This window comes from Merops nubicus, unplaced genomic scaffold (assembly GCF_000691845.1).
Source record: "Merops nubicus isolate BGI_N331 unplaced genomic scaffold, ASM69184v1 scaffold38886, whole genome shotgun sequence".
NCBI lineage: Eukaryota > Metazoa > Chordata > Aves > Coraciiformes > Meropidae > Merops > Merops nubicus.
This window is the reverse complement of record NW_008613640.1, coordinates 1-22531: the sequence shown is the minus strand read 5'-3', so window position 1 is coordinate 22531 and position 22531 is coordinate 1. Positions and strand designations below refer to the sequence as shown.

At 38.7% G+C, this 22531-nt stretch overlaps 1 protein-coding gene across 1 annotated transcript; it reads left to right on the top strand.

Moving 5' to 3' along the window:
• The first annotated feature begins 4323 nt into the window (after positions 1–4323).
• On the top strand, positions 4324–22244 carry LOC103774554 (importin subunit alpha-5). Its single transcript, XM_008941966.1, has 8 exons — positions 4324–4452; positions 6848–6955; positions 8313–8412; positions 8978–9072; positions 11438–11569; positions 19392–19480; positions 21424–21523; positions 22077–22244. The coding sequence occupies exons 1-8, from the start codon at positions 4324–4326 to the stop codon at positions 22242–22244; spliced, it is 921 nt and encodes a 306-aa protein (XP_008940214.1).
• The last annotated feature ends 287 nt before the right edge of the window (positions 22245–22531 follow it).

The following is a 22531-nucleotide window of genomic DNA, read 5'->3' as shown; positions in this document are numbered from 1 at the left end:
AAGTAACACCCCGTCCTTCAGGTGATACGAATATTTCTGCTGAGGGGCATTCCACAGACCCCTGTAATCCAGTATGCTTTCTCAAATACTTTTGCAAAAGAAGCAGATAGAGCCTCACCAAAATGTTTATCTGGCTGAGCTGGTTGTTCAAACAGGAGGTGGCAGTGAAGACAGAGATTGGTCTGCTCGTTTTCTTCATTTTCTGTTTTTTCTGCTCAGATAACACTGTCAACAGTGTAGAGGCTTCGTGGATGCGTTATCATCTCTAGGATGATTGCATGTGTAGGGTGTTGCTCTAGAGGTTTTTCCAGGGAAATAGCATTAATGGGTTAAAAAACCAAACACATTTGTGGCCAAAATGTTGGATTTGTAAGGAGAGTGTTGATGAGTAACGAATCACCAAGTGCTGCTTTCAGAGGACTTGTTAAAACTGGATAGGTTTGGTAGTCTCTCACTAGGAGTGTCAGCAGACAATGCATCCTGTAATTAGAACTTGGTGAATTGCTCAGACGTCTGTTCAGGCTGTGCTGTAGGTATTTGATGTGATGTCCAGTGTGATTGTGAGGAAACTAATTCTGTAGGAGGTCACGAGTCCTCTTGTGGCAGAGCCAATAAACAAACTGTCCTTGGAAGTAAAGGTTTTGTAGCATAGCTGAACCACTTCTTACCTTGAATAATTCCAGCTTCTGTGACTGTTTGGAGTTCTGTCTTGACAGTGCTGTTTCCAACACAGGTTGTCCTTTCAGGGCCAACAGTGCCTCATATCTTTTCACTATCTTTCTGACAGCAACCTAAAGGAGAGATAGCAGTTTGACAGTACAGGAGAGCTCACAAGTATGCCTCCAGTGAGTCCTTTCCTTCTGGCAACTGCCTCCGTTAGGAAATGTACACTGCTAGTATGTTGAATTGTGGATCTTCAGGATATCTTTTTTTATCACTTGTCCTATTTCTTTTCAACCTCATTGTCTGCCTTCATTTTCAAGTCTTCCTCTTTGGATATATTTACACTGGAAAGTAGAATTTCTTATACTATTCTACACTTCTGAAATGCACTCTTTTTTAACCCAAGAAGGGTTTTCTAACTCCCAAGAAGGGAAGTTTGTCTCCAGTGGTCTTTAATAACAGCAGTGTGTTTGGTAATCTCAGTTTCAGTCATCTGCACTATAGATACACCGTTACGCAGGCCTTGATTTGTAAGGCCTTTATTTTTACATCTGGATACCTCTGACATAGAATATACAGGAATATTAGTCACATGGCATTCCTTCTGGCCAAGCCCTTAAGTCTAGTAATAGCTGATTTGAGAAGGCAGGGAGTTCATTTTTGTTCCTGTCTAGATGATTACTTGGGACAAGGTAGGTCATTGCAGTAAGTGACTCTGCATTTCCTAGTGCCTCTGGATTTCTCTGACTTGATGAGCAAGGAGAAAGGCAGTATTTCTCCTTACTCTGAGAAACGTATGCTTAGGACACATCTACATTTGGCAGGGTACTTGTCTTGATCAGCAAAAAATTTGGGGATTGTAATTTCCTTAGGGAAGCACAGACGTTCAGGAATAGATAGTGGTTTAAATTTAACTAAAAATCATTTCTTCATGGCATCCATACTGAGGAGAGTGTCATACGTGTTCTGGGTGGTGCTGCACAAAAGCCCAAAGAATACAACATGAAAATTCCTCATCAGCTCACCAGAGGTTTTTATCTGTCGACAGGAGTATGCGAAAAATGTGGAAAATACTGCGCTATCTTTAGGAGAGAGAAGATGGGTAGAACATTTCCATGACAACCACCAGAGATTTTTCACCAGAAGTATCATTAATTTTGATAGTGCAAAGAAGATTGAGGGTTTGCTATTTGCTAGGAAGAAATTAGCATGGGTGAATTTAAAGTGACCATTGAAAGATTTTAATGTAAGCCATAGCAAAGCTGCTGAAGATGAGTGTGGCAGTCTGAAGTTGTTTCGCCTTTGTGGCTTAGTCTGGGGGAAAGGCTACATCCTGAAGAACGAAGAGGAGACTTATAGCAAACAGTCCTTGGATGACTATAACTAACATAGAATTGTTATATTTTCACTCCTAAGTAAATAGTTTGTGTTCATGCTGAGGAGGTCTTAAGATGCTAGCCGCAGATGCAGGCTAGCTGGCTGTGGTCATTGAATAGTAGTCACCAGTACCTGAGGAATTGGTAAAGGAATGATGAAGAAAGAATCAATATTAGGAGATATTACAAGAGCTGCCTTTATAAAATAGCTTTAGATTTAATAGTTACACAGGTATAACTATTATAGTTACACAGGTGTAACTACAGGCAGGTATATAAAAAGGATGTGTCTATGTGTTGGGATTTATTCATTTACTACCAGTGCGGGGGTACTACGAAAGAAATTATTGAACTTGTTACTAGTTGGATTAGTGACTTCTTAATGGTGAGGGGAGCTTATTTCTTTCAGCTTTCATAGAATAAACCCTGCCCAATCATTTGGTGATAGGAAACTGTAGGAAGGCTTTACACCCAACTAAAACACAATCCACTATTTTTGAAGGGATTTTTAAGTGTATAAATTACTCATGAAATAGCAGAAGGGGTTAGTCAGCAAAGTGAGCAGTCTTGAAAGTCAGAAATGAGCATAGCAAAAAGTTACAGCTACAGCTTCTAAAGGGTGTAATGAATAGAAGATAGTTCTTGTGAAGAGTTCAGGTAGAGCAGTTGAAGTAAAGTCAGAGAATTCAAGTAAAACTTTTACCCATATTTTCAATAAATGAAATGGCGTAAAGTACACATGGGGGTTAATAGAGCTCTGAGAGGAAAATTAAAATTATTACCTTAAAGTCAGAAGCAAATCAAAGTCAAAGCCATTTCAGGAAGAGCCTTTTCAGCAGAATTGAGCTGTTGAATTTCTTACCCATATGCTCAGGTTTTTACATTGCATTCAGTAGAAACTGTGACCAACTGATCTTGAGTACAGTAGTTCTGGGTCCCTTAAGGTTTTTAAAATCTCTGTTGGGAGTTTACAGTAACACTTGAACTGATGCCTGAAGTGTGTTCTTTGGAAGTAGTCCTGATCATCAGAATTCTTACAAACGGTTGTCAGGTAGCAGCAACTTAAAGAGGCTCTAATAAGAAGCACATTTGGATATAATTTTTTTTTTTAAAGCTCTTAGAACTCTTTGTGCTAACTGAAAGGCTAGAGTAGACTCAATTCTACCTTTGGTGTATTTTAAATAGGAAACCTAAGCTTTTGAGAGTCTGTATGCACTTGTGTTGCTCCATCTTAAAGTAAAAAGTGCACAGGAGATCATATATCACCTTCTAACTCTGGGCTTATGGAATTTGAGGTAGGTAGCATATTTAGTATGACACGTTAGGGCATTTGAAAGGGACCTTTAAAGGCCCTGTAATATAACTTTTTATGTAGTTTGGTTTCCTAAATATTGCATTATAAAATTGCAGATATTTACAATGTGTTGGAGATTCTGCATCTGTGTGAAGATGCATGGAAATACCAAGATGCTTAGAATTTGGTTCCCAACCTTCCTTCCATTTAAAGAGGATGATGTAAGGGAGGAAGTAGCAGCAGGAGCAGATCCACAGCCCAGTGACTTAAGGAGTGGTGGTCTTTCCACAGTTTTATAGCTATTGTTTTATGCTGTTTGTTTTATGTAACTCCAAAGTGCAGCATTGTACATGTGAAAATTATCATGGATGGCTATAAATACTGAGCCAGTGAGTTATATAAGACAGTACTTGGAAGTCTTAGATTGAAAAAGGCCCCTCTGCATAAACAGAAGCAGGATTAGACCTGGGGGTGGAGAGGGGGGTAAGAATAGCGCTGCTTTCTTTCCAAGAGTGAGAATTTTCAGCGGTTATACCATCCTCACCTAAAATTTCTTTCTCCATTTCATTTTTCTTGTAGTCCTTGTCTGGATAGAAAGAACACAGGGTTGTGTTGAATTAGCTTAAAATGTGGGTTTGGTGTATAAAAAAAAAGCCCAAAAAACAAAAACACAGAGACACCACCCTCTATTGACGTGTAAAGTGAATTAATCTAAAAAACATCTAAGACTCCTTCACTTTCAAGTGAAGACAGGAGAATATAGTTTGGCAAATTCCCTATGTGGAGAAATGTTAAGATGTATTAGTGCAGTATTCTTTTTAGCCCAGGCCCTGTACTCTGCCTTATAGGTCTCCGTTCATTCTTAATAAAATATTTCAATTTATTCATGCCTTGCAACCTTAGAGTAAAATAAAAGCTTTCACAAAAAGAAATTATGTTGAAGAGTACTTCTTTTCTGACTTCTCCTTTCAATTGTATTGCAAAGGAATCATGACGACCTCAGGAAAAGAGAATTTCCGACTGAAGAGCTACAAGAACAAATCCCTGAACCCGGATGAGATGCGCCGCAGGCGGGAGGAGGAGGGTCTGCAGCTACGGAAGCAGAAGAGAGAGGAACAGGTATGACACTGCAGTTGTGGTAACTGTAACCAGTCCCTGATGTCTTCCCTTGCACTGACTCTGGCTCCTTCCTTCTCCCAAGCCCCTTCTTAGTTGTTTCTGCCTTGCCTAAATAATACGTAGGCAGTCTGAGATCAGTCACCTGCAGACTTTGCTGCCTCTTTTGCAGGCTCTGCAAAACTTGAGGGAGTGCTCCTCATTCACTCAAGTGTATGGTTGGTCAGAGCAGCTTAAAGGTGATTGGAACAAAGCTGTTTGACCTTTCACTGAAGGTGATTGAGGGAAGTCCCGGTTTTCTTTCTTTTTATGGTTTGGTTTTTTTTTTTTTTTTATGGTTTGGTTTTTTTTTTTTTTTTTTTTTTTTTTGTGGGTGTTTTTTTGTTTGTTTAGTTGGTTGGTTTTTTGCTACTTGAGTTCAAGTTGCTCTAAACTCTGTTCAAAGAGTGACAAGCTGGAGTGGAATGGAAGGAAACATTTCAGCTAGAGTAGGAGGAGGAGAAGGTCTGACCAAGTCCTTTATCAGTTGCATTAAGGAATTTCTTGAGGGAAGAAATAATGTATTGACCTGATACTTCTCTATTTTCTGTCTTTAAGATTCAGCTAATGTGTGAGTGTATAAACAATGTTTATGCCTGTCAGGCTGGTACCTTCATTAGTGGATTTAGTTTGTTGTAAGCAAAAGGATTGAGAAAAAGCTTGGAAAAGAAGCTTCTCTATCTTCTCATGTCTTGCTAATTATTGCTTCATTCACTTTGCAAAGTGGCAGTTGCTCTGCAGGTTTAGTCAGGAAACAGCAGCAGTGGCAAGACATGATGAAAACCTTCTGATAAAAAACAGGTAGCACTGAACAGTTATTCCTTTTGTTCCTAGTTGTGTTCATTGGAAACTTTAAGGGAATGGTTCAAATTCAAACAAGTTAATTACAATGAAGCCTTCATTAATGTTGAGGTTTTTGGAGTTAGAATGAAGACAGCAATATGCTTGTGTTTGGAGTGGTAGATCAAGTCTGTAATCTGTTTAATACTGTTTTCACACTGGCAATACCAGATACTTAAAGGGAAGGTGGGGAGAGTTCTGAGAGGGAATTGCAGTAATTCTTGCTGATTTTGCTCAGTGTCTGCAGGTAGCATCTCCAGGCTGCTGGTAGCACAGAATGCTGTTGGTCTTGCTTGTAAAGCCATTACTAAATCTGGAAAATGATGACTCATTTTCTGTCTTATCCGTGCCTCTGACCTCCCCTGAACCCGATTACTGCAGGTTGGCTAAATAAAGAGTGTGGCAGTGTTTCCTTCTGTTAAGGAAAACTGTTAGGCCTAACTGGACTAACAGTGGAGCAAAAGTGAAGTTGCAAGCAGAGTCTGCCCCTCTACAATTTCAGGCCTTGTACAGGTACTTTTATGTATTTGCCACATAGCTCATTGAAGTTTCTTTAAAATTCTGTTTCTTGGGGTTTATCTTCTGTGGTGTTTTTTTTTAAGGCGAAGAACCCTGCAGAAACAACCTCAGGCCTCAGAATTTTCATATAACTTGGCAGCGTATAAATTTTGGTTTAAGATTGTATTTGAGCGTGTTTGAGCTTGAGTGGGCACATCATCCAGTAGCTTAGAATCAGTATCATTCCGTAAGGGTGCCTCTCACTGACTGGGTTGCTGTAGCCTTAGCAGGTTTGTTTCCTCCCCGTCTTCTCTGGCGAGGAGAGTCCCAGCAGGTCTGTGCCAGGGCCCTGTCTTGCCTGTCTGCAGCAGTGCAGCTCTGACATGGCTCAGTGCTGAAGTCTCTCTTCCTGAACTCAACAGGCAGAGCAGCGTCCCCAGAGACGTCGCGTCATTGCTCATGTTTCTTCAAATGAGGCAGCTGGATGAAGGGGAGGAGCTGTAGCCTCTCCAGCTCTCCTCATGACATCTCAAACTTGGTACCTTCTTTTAAGTGGTAGCAACCAAATTCTTATCATCCTGGTGTCATTTCAACCCTGCATGATCATCCTCCAAATCCCTCTCTATGCTACTATAACTCAGTTATCCCAGCCTCTGCAAGTGTTCTACGAAGATCTGTTATACACAGCAGTTTTTCAAGTCTGAGCCCCAGCATCCTCTGCAGGAAAGCAATTGTCTGGAAGCTAGAGATAACTTGTAGGTGGAGGGGGACTGTGAACAGAGGGGAGTATCAGTGAGAATTTTATTGGAAATGTTGGGAACCAATATTCTAGTGCCTTGTTTTAATTTACTCCATGATTAAGCTTTCTCCATTAGCTCTCAGGAGCTGAGTCCTGTACCCACTATACTAGTTTGTTTCATATTGCATATGATAGCATATGTCATTTTTATTGCAGCCTAGCATGACATGCTGTGTATATATTTGCCATATATTATATGTATGAAATAATTTCTCTATTTAGCTGTTCAAACGCCGAAATGTTGCAACAGCTGAGGAAGAAGCGGAGGAGGAAGTGATGTCAGATGGTGGCTTCCACGAGGCACAGATGAACAACATGGAGATGACATCTGTAAGTGATGAGAAAAGAACACAATGTTGAAATGAGATAGATCTGTTGTACCGTGAATTGAGGGGAAGAGAATTCTAGAAGAATGTGAAAGGACAGTATTCAAAGAGCTTCTGGACAGCTCTTAAACACCTGTTTCAGGGAACTGCCCTGAAACAGATTGTATGAGAGAAAAATGTTATGGGTAGAGGGAGTGGTTGCTCAGTGGATATACTTTCAAGAAAATGAAATAAAATGTCAGTGTTCCAGGCAGACTGATTACTTCCTGGGTTTGATGTTCACCATTTTGGGTGATCTTATCAGCTGTTCCCTAGAGTTGTTGTTTGTTTGGTTGATTATTTTTTTAATCTGAAATTCATAATGCTTGAAACAGGAAAATGCAAACCAGACACTGGGTTATTGCAATTTGCAAAGTAAAAAGGGGCTCAGTGGAAATCTTTGTTAGATTTAGTCCATCTTCTTGGACTTTCAAGTGGCACCGTTTTTAGCCAGAGTGTTAGAAACACAACTAGACCTAGCTTATCTGTCTGCATGGGTTTAACTTTAAACTCCTTTCCAAACTGGAATTTCATCATGGAAATTAGATTTTTCTCCTTTCTCCCTGTTCCTTTACCACAGTCCTTTCCATGGAAAGGAGAATGGTAAGGGATTTGAGCTGTTTGGTTTTGGATCAGATCTAAGGATTTAAATCAGAAGCAGAAGAAAAAATTAGCTTCCCTTATGCTTCTTTCCGTGGCCTTACATGTGTGATGAATGACGTCAGATTTTACCTGCCATAAGAAATGTTCCTGATTCAGTTTAGCCTTATTGGTGGAAACCACCAGTGTTACGGAAAATTTAATACTCCTATTTGATTATGATGGCAAGCATTAGGTTTGTCAGCTCCTCTAAAAAATGACCATTCCTGTACATTTTGGTGTAAAAGTATGAGTCAGTCTACACATCACAGAAATCTAAACAATAGCATAATCAGTGGTGGTCATGCATCAGTCATTTCTAATCCAATTTTTGTTGAAGCTTACAATTTTACATCTATTTAAGAGGAGGTGAGATAGGAAAAAAAGGGACTGGAATACCAGTGAGAGATTCTGAAAAGTACTTTTCGTGCTGTTTCTGAAGTAAAATTTGATTTTTGGCTTCCAGAAAAGAAAGACTACACTTAAGAATGATGATGTTTATGATGTGCATGTATGATGGTTCCTTTGTTGTCCATAATGGTCTTAACTAGGTTTTTATTCAATAAGAGAGAATCTTGATAACGGTTTAGCAGATATGGTAACCTGTGTACCACTAATAACAGATTTTGTTTCCCCTCTTGCTCTCTACCGCTCTTATTCTGTCTCCTCCACCTGAATCCTAGAGTGCAGTCATCACCTCTGATATGATTGAGATGATTTTCTCCAATAGTCCAGAGCAGCAGCTTTCAGCCACCCAGAAGTTCCGAAAGCTGCTTTCTAAAGGTAAGGGCTGAAATTACTTGTCAGGGGCACTTCAATGCTTTTTTACATGTTTTTACTTTGACACCAATAAAGATTGAATTTCATACAGAGGTTTCTGTAAGAAGCTCTGATTTTGCAAAATGTCAGCTAGATACATGTAATAGTCATGTATCTTCTTGAAATCTATGTAACTAGTAAGTTATGCAGATGTGTTGTCTACTCTTGAATATGTTTGAACATTCTGGGCAGTGCCTCTATGGCTCAAATATGCCCATGTACCAAAGTTTCTCTGCATGTATGCATGCCAGAGTGACTTCAGGGTTACTGCTGTGAAGCTGCTCTGCCTAAATTACTAAATGCATTAGTGTTTTGAATCATGTTACCTCATTACCTCAGAATTCAAGCTGAAGTCTCATGGTGACAGGCAGGACTCTGTTACCTTTTAGTGAAGGTAAAGCGGTATTATAGAAAAAGACATTCAGAAAAGGCAGGTCAGTATGTCATTGGATATTATTTTGATGCAATAATTTGAAAACTTCCATACAAAGGAACTAATGTATCTAAATTTGCTTTTTATTTTGAATAGAACCCAATCCTCCAATAGATGAAGTCATAAGCACGCCAGGAGTGGTGGCCAGGTTTGTGGAGTTCCTCAAACGAAAAGAAAACTGTACATTACAGGTATACAAATATAAATAAATCTGTCTTCCTATATTACGAAGGCATTTGGTGATGCAAACTAGGAAGGAAATAAAATCAGTGATTTGTTTTATTACCTATACATCCTCTCCTTTCTTTTTATTCATGAGGTTGAAAAGCTATTTTGTCTTCAGAGTTTCTAGCAAGACCCCTGGGGACAGGAGAAAGAGATGTCATAGTTAAATTGTGTGAAGACTACGATGGTGTCTTTACACTTGTCATGTAACAAAACCAGAGTTTGAAACCTGGACCTCAACAGGTGAAAAACTATTAAACTAAACTTCAGTGTTTATCTTTTTTTGTGCTAATTGAAGGCACTTTTAAATCTTTAGAATTATGACTTAAATTTTTGATGAAATTAAAAACAGTTTAGAATTATAATTACAATCCCTAATGATAAACATAGAAGCCCTAAAACTTACTTGCTTTAATTTGAAAAACTAGATTTTGGCTGTTACAGTTTTGGTTAATTTGCCTTGGACTTGCTTTTTGAAACTTTGTTTCATTCTCAGCTGTCCTTTTTTCCTGGCCAGAATTCTTTGCTCTGGGAAATAAGAAAGAAAAGAGTAGTAGAAAGCTAGTAGAAAATGAAAGAAAATTAATAATCTAGTTAAAAAAAAAAGTATTAACAGTTAACCATTAAATATAAGATATAGATTAGAACCAAGGTTCTTTCAAATTGCATATGAGGCAACAAGTTTGTTAAGGCTATGTGGAATCCAAATTTTTGTGAGTATATGTAAGCAAAAAATTTATACTTTATTTCTTATGCATTAGAGAAAGTATAATTTATAGATATTACTTTTCAGATTGATATCCATGGAATTCCAAAGGTCTGTTAGCTACCTTTGAGGAGTCTTTGGACAATAACTAAGAGTATGTACCAGATTTAAGCCAGTTGATTTGCAGCTCCAGTGGAAGGTTTGTAAGCAATCTGGTATAAAAAAATGGAATGTATTCTATTACTTAGAGAGGTCTAGCATGGAAACTTAAGACAGATAAAGGGAAGCAAGCACATCATATTTGAAGGACATATTTGAGTAAGAAGGGAAAATAAGGGTAAAGGGTACTTCATCAAATGCAGGTACACCTATAATTTAAAAAACTTCAATAGCAGTCATAGACCAAGTCAAATTCTCATGGCCTTACTCACCAATTAAAAATTAAAAACCTTACAAGCCAAGGCTGAGTTAAGTTCTTATTTCAGGCTGATTTCAGGATTCTGTGTCTCCTTAGCAGCTTTTATGGTTAAATCCTAAATACAAGTCCTTGCTGCTCTTCAGAGATAGCTAGCCTTGGAAAGTATATCTGGATTTTCACTGGAATACTGCTGGATCAGCATCAGTTTAATAAAATTGCTTAGTAATGTCAAAATGGGCCATTTATAGCATACAACTTTCCACTTTTGTTTGTTTTTTTGCCTTTTCAACTCTTAGCAGTTTGTTTGTTCTCTAGATTCTGAATGTATCTGATAGGATTTAAGCTTACTAGTGTAGTGTAATAATTTTGTACTGAAAAACATGCAAAAATCTAGATACACACCTCAGAAACCATCCTAGAAATCAAGTGATGTTAAAATTTGCACTTTAGCTTAAAAAGTTAATGCTTTTGTAAGTTAGGATTGAAATAAAAATAAATTACAGAACCAGTTAAATCAAAAGATGCAGTGTGTTAATTGAGGATCTCAAGTTTTACTTCAAGTCTTGCATAAAATCAACATCCACTAGTAACTCTTAACAGCACCACTGATCACCAGAGTTGGAGCAGAGTACATTGTAGTTGCAGAATTCTATCAGATCATGGGCATAAAGTTTGGGGTATTTTTAGTGGTGTGGTTTTGATATTTTTTTTTAATCTCTTTTCCTTTTTTTTTTTTATTTTGATGTTTTGGTGGTTCTTTAATAGCTTTTATTGCTTTATATCCATCAAATTTTGCTGAACACTGTCCCTTCTTGCATCTTCAGTTCTATCATTGCTGATTCAGTGATTCCAGCTGTCGGACGCCTTGTGGGGAGACTCATTTTTTTGTGTCTAGCCTCTTAGCCAGTAAAGAAAGGCAGTAGAACAGACCAAAGATGATATAACCACATAGCAAAAAGTTATGTTTGAAAAGACACAGCAAACCTGATCTTGCTCTCATTAGGAACTTGTGCAGATTTTGATTGCAAGTGATATTGGTAACTCTTAACTCTATGATTCTGATTCTTTGTAAATTCTCTGTGTTGATTAGTAATATCTGATACGTTCCCTATGCCAATTCTTTCTGTATTTAAAAGGCATTTAGTCTTCATTTTTGGTGCATTACAGAAAGCTTCCAGTAAATTGTGGTCTGGATTTTGTTTTCCAGTTTGAAGCTGCGTGGGTGTTGACAAATATTGCCTCGGGAAATTCCCTTCAGACCCGAATAGTGATCCAGGCAGGAGCCGTCCCCATCTTCATTGAGCTGCTCAGTTCAGAGTTTGAAGATGTACAGGAACAGGTAACTACTGAGAATGGTGTTGGGGTGTGTGTGTGTGGTGGTTTGCGGGGTTAGGGTTTGGGGAATATTTTGTTTGGTTTTGGTTTATTATTTGGCTTTTTTTCCTTTCCCAGAAAGGAACAAGGCTATCCTGTAAGAAAGCCTTTAGAGGAAATGTAGTGGTTTTTGGCAGTTTTGCACAGCATTTCCTTTCCATGTAGCATGTGTTAAGATACCTACACAAATATTGTATTTTTCTTTTTCTGGAATGATAAATTTAACCACAGCTGATGGGGTAGTGCTAGGTTAGTATTTTTCTGTGTATTGAGGAATTCAAGAAGTCTTGTTTAAAAAATTGCTTTAGGGATGGAAAGTTCATGCTTGTCTCTCCTGAAGATAAAGCACAAGTGGAAATTATAGTTTATTCTCTACAGGGAAAATTAGTTTGTTCTCTGTGATCCTTACAATCTAGGTGAATATTCTTTAAGGCCCCAAAGGATCCGTGTAAAGCACAGGCCAAACATTTGACTCAGTGATTTCCAGATGAGGCCCCTATCTTGTGTTTGAACTAGGATGTATTTCAGACATATAATCTTGCTTTGATGAGTTAGTGTGATGAAATATTAATCATGTTAACCAATAGAGTTTCAGTTAATCGTAATTCTAACTTTAAAGTATGTACCTTTATTGTACAAATTGGACTAGCTTTGGGTCCAGGTATTTGCCTTTGTTTCATTCTCTACTCAGTTCTCTTTTTTCCCATAGCTACTTATAGGCCGTAGCTTAAGCTTTTCTTGAGCAAATGAAATTAAGCTCTGAATTCTCATTGAGGGTATTTCTGTGGTGGTTGGTTTGTTTTTTTGGTAACCCTTTTCTCAACTTAGTTTCAGTGTCTTTTTGTGGTGGTGAAATTGTAAGCACTGGATATTCCAGTAGCACTTTTCCAGCAATGCTGTTTGCAGAGATAGTACATCATTTTAATTTCTGCTTGATACTTTGGTGTGTAAATGTCCCGGATGTCCTTGCAGACTCTGCCAGAGAACTGGGCTGCAAGCTCAGGTTAAGCTGATTATCCAATATGATCCATTGTTCTTTTCAGAGTCACTGACTTCCAGGGTTCAGTTCTCCATCCTCTGTGTGAGTTTATTCTTTGTTCCTAGATGTCTGACCTTGCATTTGGCTGTGTTGAGATGCATGATTGGAGGAGTCCCAACTGATAAGCATTGTATTGCTTTGTGTAACTTGCCCTTCTTTCTTATACCTGACTCAGAATATACCACCTCTACTTAAGGCTGCCTAACATTTTCCATAAGACAGATTTTTTTTTTTTTTTTCTCAGTTCCCTATGGCTTTCTAGTTCTCCTGCTCTGCAACTTTCTCTCTCAGGGTGAATTATTTTTCAAAATATATTCTAAGAGAAATTGAATTCGGGTGATTGAGGAAAATGGTATTAAAGGAAATAAGATTTTTTTTTTTTCTTAGCTTCCTTTGAGGATGTTAGTGTCCATTGTAGAAACTGGAAATGAGAAGGAGCTTGCCCAAGTGGCAGATAAATGCTCTGTTCTGCCCATGTGAAAATCCATTCAGACTTAGCTATATGAGGCTTTTTAGAGTTTGTTTTTTGGGGGTTGAAATTGACAGTGTGACTTTCCAAATTCAGCCATCAGTGCAGGGAGTGCTGATCCTGCAGAATCATCACTGCTTTGGGTGTGGTGAGGGCAACTCCTTTTTTTGGCTCCTAATGATCTGTAAAAAGTAACTTTTTCTTATGAGGTGGTTGTTGTTATCCTTGCTTGTGGTCATAGAGCTGTTGGGAAGAGATGTTTTTAGAATGAGTTGTGGAGCCTTCAGCCTTAGTATGTGCATCACTAACAGAAGAGCTTAGGGGCCATGGTTAAAAAGTTTCTCTGTCCTCCTCTGCCTCCTAATAAACTGCTGATGAGTGAAAGTTCAGATTGTGGGCAGAGGGGGTTGTAATTACTGGAAAATATTTTTCTATGCAATTCAAGTGCTGAATCCATGATCTGTTACCAGTAAGTCTCTAACTAGCAGTAACAAATTGCTCTGTAGTAAGCTATGCTAGAGCAGGAAGCTGCCTCACTGCAGAGTGTTCACTACACCTTCTCCTAGTGGGTTTCTGTGCTGCAGAGCAGAGCCCTGCTGACAGCTGACTTGGTGTTTCACACAGGCCAACATGAAAGAGATGTTTTTCCAACAGCTTTGAAAAAAACCAACACACTTCACCATAATAGCTACTAAAATAAAAACTAAAAGCATTAAGCAGTTAAAAGTTAAGGCTTGTACTTCTGCATTACAGGATAGCATCAGGGCACAACCAAATAGAACTTTTCCAGATGAGACTCATCTCATTCAGTGTATGTACAAATAGTTGCCCTGGTAACAAAACATTGAGTAGTAAATGAATCTATTATTTGTCACACTCTGGCCCTGTTTGTTCAAGTTGGAACCTGTTACTGTGAATGAAGGAGAAAAGGGGAGAGATTCTTACAACTAAGGCAATTGTAGATTTGCTTATGTTGTTTTTCAGTAAGTGGATACTAGTTCTGTGGGTTTTTTTGATGCTCACTGTGAAATATTTCCATTTTGTTTTGTAGTTGAGGACAACTCAGTGCTTCTGCAAGTGACTTCTGTAGTTAGGTCTGTGTTTTGAGCTGATCTTGTCCTGGATATCTCTAGCTGGATTTCTGAAAGTGAAAGATATTTGGCCATAATTTTCTTTTCTATGAAATGATGATTCTTACCTTTTCTTACAGTAGTACTGTGGAGACTAATATTTGCAGACAACTCTTACTACTTTTGCAATAAATTACAAAAATGTAGGAAAATACAGAGAAGACAACTGCATGTTCAGGGCAGATGGGCCAGAAGGTAGCCCTACAACCATATAGTGAAGTGAAAAAGAAATATTGAAAGCTATATTTAGTAAGCTACTATTTGTGCTGAGTGGGATATTAATTCTGTAGAAAGAATTATTAATGGTAATATAATTTTGAATATTCAGCATAGCATAAACTAAAACCAAACCAAACAAACCCCCCAAACCAGAACACATAATACTATTTTAATTGGACTTACTGGCTAATCGTTATAAACTGCTTTTATCTTACAGTAAGTCAGTGTTATAGACTTACACCACTGAGTTTGTATTTTCTCTTAAACCCTGCTTAGCAGTGACTCCAGAACTTAGGCCAGTTTACTTTAACTGATCATGATTTTCCAAACAGTTATTTTTCATATTTATAAGCCAGTTTTAATCTAATGTGTTATGCTGTGGTTTTTTTGCATGTGCTAGCTTCTGAGTATACTGGGTTTCTAAATCAGTGATTTTTGTAGAAGTCTGGGGGGGGGTGGGAAATCTTTATAACTGTGTGTTAAACAACGTGTATTATGATGAAATCATATCTTATGTCCTTTTACAAGGCCTGTTCCCCATTAAACTACACAGGCTAACATTTAATTACCAGACCATCCTTAAACTCTCATTGTTTGCATTGTATACCATTCTTTCCCAGATCGTGTATCAGTCTTTCTCTGTTACCAGTGGTCAAATCACTTGGCATCCATTTTTCCCATCGAAGAAACTGAGTTTATTACAGAAGCTACGTCTCCATTATTTATGAAGAACACTTTGCCTGCATCTCCCCACCTCTCCATGTTTCATTCTTTGGTGCCCTGAATTTTACTTTGTCAGTGGCCTATGTCCTAGCTTCTTTCGCTTATCACAATATTTTCTTCCAAAAGGCATCTAGAAATGTAGATATGCTACCATGAAATTATTTATACATCAAAGCCCTTTAGACATACTTAAGGTTGGTCTAGCTTCAGCAGTGTCTTAGCTACAGTTCTTTCCTAGGTTTCGTTGCTGTGTTATTTAAAACCTAGGTGTCAACCTCAGTTTCCTTGATGAACATTGAATTTCCTTCAAAAACCATGCAAGGCATCACATTCTCTGGATGAGATGGTGGCTTTGTCTTGCAGTGACAGATATTGCTGGGCTCTGTTGGACAGCTGGTGGCTGGAGCTTCCCCAGCTGCCATGTTCTCCTCTGGGGATGTTTGCATTTTCAACTAAACCAATGTTTTTTTTTTTCCCCTCAGTATTTTTCCATTTCTGTTTGTATTGCTGTTCCTTTTGGTAACCATTCTTTATTTGGCAGAGGTGACCTGTGAGTCTGGTGTACAATTTGTGTTTTGCTTTTACATCAGGAGTCCTACTAACTGGGTCTTGGTATCAAAAGCAGGAAAAACAGTTGAGGCATGAGTATGAGTTACTTTCTTTAAGTGGATGAGATGTGAGAAGTAAGGAACTATGGCCACCCCAGCCAGTGAAAGAGGTGTTTTCTGTGGTAGGGCACAGTAGAAATTTTCTCCTAGAAATATGCTCTTCTGGTATCTGTCCTTCTGTTCACTTATCTGATCATACTTGAATGCAAACTAATTTTCACCATCTTCATCCCAGCATTAGATCCGTTCCCCAAGTCAGTGACCAGAAGTAGAGGAAGTGTTAATTCTCAGTTCCTAAAACTTCGCTACCAAGAGACACAGACTCAACTCACTGTTGGTGGTTGGTTTAGCACTTGTTTTAACTACTCACAGGCCTGGCGAGATAATGGCTGAGAGCCTTTGGAATCCAGGTGGGCAGGGAGGGTTCGTAGGATGCACATGGATTGTTCACAGAAAGCAACATACAGCTCAAAAGTACTCTACAAAACTTGCACTTTACTGACTGCTGAAGTTGTCCAGAACCACGTGAAAAAACATTGAGTTTAGCAATGAGTAAAATAAACTGGAGAGCTGCAACAGTCCCTAATCCACTATTACTGACAAGCGGAAGTTTATGTGGGTGTATAAAAATAGAGGCAGCCAGTTGACAATGCATTGCCTTCATTTTCACTTTACACACAACTTGTTAACTAACATCTTAGGTAGCCAAGTCAGTCTACAAATCTTAAAGCTGCAGGTTCTCTTCATCTTCAGGTCTGGTTGTAGATATTGGAAGGTACTGAAGTAGATATTTTTTGTTTCTTGGAGGGATTTTTTTTTGGATTTAATAAACTCTGAAATTTACTATCCTTTTAAACATCCTTTTACCTCTGCAATAATCCAGAAAAGACTATAAAAACATTTGGAATGTGTAGAATGAAGCCTATGTTAAACCTAGCAAGCCATTTGTATCTTGAGGGGTGCCCAGAAGAACCAGTAGAAATCACTGACCATTACTTGACAAACCCTGAAGACACATGCCATTGTTCATGTCTGTGGGAAGTATATCAGAGCTTTGTATTGCTAGCAGTGTACGACGAGAAGAGTTAAAATTGAGCTTCACTTGTGTTCCTCACTTACTTGGAGACCTGAAGTAAATCTTTAAAGAAAGATGCCTTCCTTGTTGCATGAAACTTTGTATTCTTTTCTAAAGATACTTAAATTTCTTTATCTTGTATACTGTTTCAGTCATTAGCATTGCAAGGATCTCTTGCAACATCCTCTCTTACAAGGTTGTGTAAGTCTATGATATCACACTACTTGGCCACACTTCTCTTGCCATAAAAAAAAATCAAGAGTGGGGAAGCATCAGAGATGCTGTTTGACTTCTCTGGACAGACTCCTTCACATGAGATTTGCTATTGCAAAACCAGTCTGTCATTCAGGGTCAGAATGGATTCTTGGATTAAGTGATTATCACTGTTGTCAACCCTAAAAATAGATACTGCTGTAATGGCAGAAACAAAGTGCCCAGACAAGTGAAGTAGGGCTTCCAACGGTGTTTTAATGGGTGCAAGAGTGTCCAGGCAAGGGCATTGTATCTTCATACAGAGTTACCCACATGTTTAATCACAGAAAATTGTTGCAAATTTTAACCTTTTTCAGCCCTAAATGTTTTTAGAAGATCTACAAGTTTGCTTAGAACCAGCTGAAATGTTTGATTCCTTTCCCGGGTTCCTCATTGCTGCAGAAATACAGGCATTGCCGTGAGCAACAAGCGTGGCTCTTACAGTTCTAATAAGAATTTTGCAGAGGATGGCATATGTCCTGTCACTTAAGCTGACTTTTTCCAGTAGCTGCCCTCATCTTGAGTCTGTGGGACTGTCAGACCCAAGGTTATACTTTTATTTCAGACAAAGTGTTGTCACAACAGTTACAGGTGTTGGAATGAAAGTAATTTTTCATGATGAAAATCAGTTTGGGGGAGGGTGTTGCATAGTAATGACTGTGCTGTTTCACAGCAAAGCTCTGTATAGCCCAGTGCCCTGTCTGACTCTGGCTGACACCAGAAGCCTGGAAAACAGTAGGAGAACAAAATAAACTAATCCTGCCCTAGAATAGTCTCCTAGTCTCTTAAAACTTGTAGTTTAGGGACTTGCAGTTGATCTATCTATTGGTAGCACAGATACAGAGGAGTTGCCTTTTATGTATCTGCATTTTGTATATACATCTGGTTTTAGCAGTAGTAATTTTGCAGTGTTTTCTAGTGATTTCAGGCCTCTAGGGTGATTAGAGTCTGTTTTTTAAAGTAGGGTCTTTGTCACCATTTAAAAATGTGTTGCAGTAGAAATCTTATGAAATAGATCAATTGACATCATATCAATAACAAATAAAGTTAATTTCAGATTATAGGAGGACTTTGTTTAGGTAACAAATTTGGCTTATTCTGTCTTTTTTTTAGAGGAGTAATTCAAGTAGAGATGTGGAGAGAAAAACGTGTTTATTTTGTGTGGGGAATTTAATGTGTGTTCAGCTGGAGAAATAGTTATGCACTGTAACACATTTTGCTGCAAATAAATACATTGTGTACAATTGAAGAGAAATTTCGGGGGGACATTCAGATGTTGTCCATGATCAATAGAACTCTGCTAATCTGAAATAAATAGTAAATGTGAGTTTCATGCACTTGTGTGATGAAATATTGTCTCTAAATCACATGGAATTAATAAAATTTATGGCTTTTATACTTCATATAAACAACTTGTAATTTTTTCTCAATTATAGCTCTCTTACCAGTGGACAGTGATAGCAAATACACCACTTGACCCAAACTTATTAATCAAAAAACATTAAACTTTTTATTCTCATCATATTACAAAAGATGGCTTTCGTGCTTTTTTCATTCTTATACCACGCTTCTGGTATTTTAGATGTTTTCTTCTCAAAATGGTTACAGTAGTACTGATGTCCAAGGGAGAAAATACCTGTCCTTGCATTTTGCCATGCATATGCATTGCAAACACTTAATAGGCAACACTGATTCTGCTTTATGTAGTTTTCTCTTAAAGAATATATGCCAATGCCCATCCGAACTCTCATTGCAGATATTGATTTTTTTTCTTGCCTTTTTTTTTTTCCTCATTTTCATCTTAGTTGGTGTCAGCATTCTTAATATGATTGTGCAGACAATGCATGCTTTTATGGCTTCTTGGGAGATACTAATATGGGCTGTTCCATCCAGACACTTCTGGGTAGATGCAGACTTGCTTGATCTGTGCTATGAATATCTGGACTTGAACCAGATCTGAACAAGAAGGAAGTTAGTGTGTTGCTAATCCTGAGGAGATAAGCTCATCTCTTATATAGTGGACAGAGCAGGGTTATGTCTGCCTGTAAAGCCTCTGGAGACATACACGTTGCCAGTTTTGGTCTCACTCTTAGATCTGTGTAAATATTCCTGAATTGTAATGAGCTTGGGTGTATATATGCAGTACTCAACCAGAATGCATTGTCCAGGATCTAACAGTGAGAACAGAGTCTCTCCCTCTCTAATACATGTGCTAAACTTGTTGAATTATGAGAAAAAAAAAAAGCAATTACTATTCTGCTTTTCCTTGCAGGCAGTATGGGCTCTTGGCAACATTGCTGGAGACAGCACTATGTGCAGAGACTATGTATTGGACTGTAATATCCTGCCACCTTTATTGCAGTAAGTCTGTTTTAATATGTTTTCCAGAATTGTGCTTGTGTGTTTGATAAGGCTGAAGTTTGTTTTTTGCCTTGAGGAATTTGTTTATTGTGGACTAATCAGACTTTTTATTGGGGGTTCCTGAACTACTGTTGTAACGGAGTTAAAATGGAAACGTGTTTTAGGAGCAGCTAAGCAGGAACTACTTTACAGAGTGGGTGCATGCCTGGCCTTTTTATAGAGTCATAGAATAATTTAAGTTGAAAGGTACCTCTGGAGGTCATCTAGTCAGAGGCTTTCTTCATAGGAGGTGAGATCAGATTAGATTGCTCAACTACTTAACCAGTCAAATTTGGAACATCAAAGGTAGATTCTGTAATCACCTGGGGCAACCTATTGCAGTATTTGACTGTGTCATGGTGAAATACAGTGTTCTGACAGCTAATCAGAATTTTCTGTTTTATCTTGTGACAATTGTCTGTTGTCCTGCCACTACATACCTGTGAGAAGTAGAAGTGTCTAGCTTCCTCTTTTCTATATCCACGTTAAAAGTGCTGCAGGCAGCAGTTACGTCTCTCTCCTCTTATGCAGTGTCCTCCTAAGGTGTAACAAATCCAAGTCTCTAACCCTCTTGTTGCTTCATTTTTCTAGTCTGCTAACTATCTTGATGTCCTCTGCTGAAGGATCATTTATTGCTGAAACAGTGACACCATCTTGCATTGTCATGTCCAAATTAGGATTACTTAGTTTGTCCTTTGAACACGGGGTTTGCAGCAGTAGAGTTCTCTGCTGCTCTCATAAGGTCATTGGTACAGTGCAGGATTGCTGTGAGAAAAAGAAACTAAGTTGTTGCTCTAGTGGAAGCACTAGGTATTGCCCTTCTCTATCCCTTCTAGGCCCAAGAGCACTGTGACTAGTCATTTTGAAGTTGTCAGGAAAATGCCTTTTTTAGAGGCTACACACTGTGTTTGACTCCACAGTCTTCTCCACAGCCACCTCCTCAGACACCTTTAGAAGTCAGGGCTGGGAGTGCAAGAAGACCGTGCTGTCAGTGCTGATCTCACCCAAGAGGACTCACAGCCTAACAGTGGCTGGCACGCATTTGGTCAGGGCAGTAGTCCTAATGTGCACACCAAAACTGCCCTCTCACATCTCGTGAAGGTGTCAGGATTAGCATTCAACACATCGCTGGGCTTACTTGTCTTATGGAGCAGAAGTTGAACTCTGCAGCTGGTGTGTGGATGCTGCCCCTTAACTGCAGGAAGAGACTGATTGGGGTGGTCTGTAGAATCATGTTCTAGCAAGAACCCAGTGGGCAAGGCTTTCCTACACTGGGACTGGAGCCAGTGTGCACAGGGAGTCTCTCAATGGTGCTTGCTGTGAGATACGTGACTCTTGAATGTTTAGGAAACCTTAAACCTGATTGTATATGTTTTCTGAGGATAAGTTTTATTCTCCTTCACAAATTAACATACAAATGTGTCGATGTGGGGCTGATAGTTTGAGACTTACATAAAAATGCTGTTCAGCAAAGAGAGTGCTCTCCAAAGCTACTTACACATCCTGCCACTTGGAGTAACTTCGTCACAGTTCCTGCACCTTTTGACTCGTAACCTGCCACACCAGTATCTAAGCAATTAAATTAGCATACTTTCAGTATAATGGTTATTGTTCTTGTCAGGATGCTAGGATGCATGTTACTAGCATGTGTGTTAGTGTCCCACTATCAAGCATGATTTTCCTCAGGATGTGTTTTTATGGAGGAAAAAAAAAAAAAAAACAAACCAGCAAACCAACGACAAACCAACAAACAAACAAAACCCCAAATATAGCATGTTTTGTCCTGGTGTATGTTAAAATGTAGGCCTGAGTTATTTTAACGATTCATGCAGTTGACCCTACAGGGCTGTCTGGATTTCATTTCTAAAAAGCAATGGTTGGAATTTTTTGTTGGTTTATTTTAGATTGCTTTCAAAACAGAACCGTCTCACTATGACCCGAAATGCTGTATGGGCTCTTTCCAACCTCTGCAGAGGGAAAAATCCTCCGCCAGATTTTGCCAAGGTAAGAGATGTTTGAAAGGAAGCGTGCTGGGAGGTGGTGGTAGCCAAATTAGCAATAAGGGTAGTGAAACTTAAACTAAACAGCAGAAATATTTCAGAATTTCTTTGAAACAACGTAGGGGCTTCTTACAGATGAAGGTTTTGAATGTATTTAGTCCATTGGGCAGATGTTGACAACAACTGTTTCAACATAGCTGTCCCCCTAGCTTTTTATTACTGTTCCTGTACCAGAGGTGACCATCCCACAGCAGAATGCAACTGTACATGCTGGTGGCTGTAGTGTGAAGTATGGCAGATCTTAGTGGACACGTGTGAGCTGAAGCTGCCAGACTGCAGAATTCTCACGGTGCTATCCTGTTGACATGCTTTTCCACACTTGTATAGCTACAGCCCTGCATAGAAGTCTTACACAGGTCTGAAATATTCTGAGGATTGAACCTCACGATCCCAGTTCCTAGTCCTGTAGTGTCACATACAGAATTAACTGACATGTTAATGTGTCTTCTGGCCCTTTTGATTGCATAATGTGTGTATCTCCTCTTAATGTCTTACAGGTTTCACCTTGTCTAAGTGTGCTTTCCTGGCTGCTTTTTGTCAATGATACAGATGTATTAGCTGATGCCTGCTGGGCTTTGTCCTATTTGTCTGATGGCCCCAATGATAAAATCCAGGCTGTGATTGATGCAGGAGTCTGCAGAAGACTTGTGGAATTGCTGATGTAAGAAATTTGTTCTGAGCACATGTATGATCCACTCTTTTCCCTAAAATCAAGGTTCCAGCAATAGGAAGTTTAATTATATATGTCTTGAAATGTAGTAATTTCAAAGAAAGCAAGAACTGAGTTTTAATTTTACCTGTCTTTTCAGTCTTCTCTATTTGTCATAAGCAACAAACAATGGAACTTTTCTTGTATTACTTTTGCTGTTTCTTAAGAGATTTTTTTCCTGCACCCAACAGATGCATTTTTGTAAACTCCTTAGTATATATGGGAATATATATTTTATATATT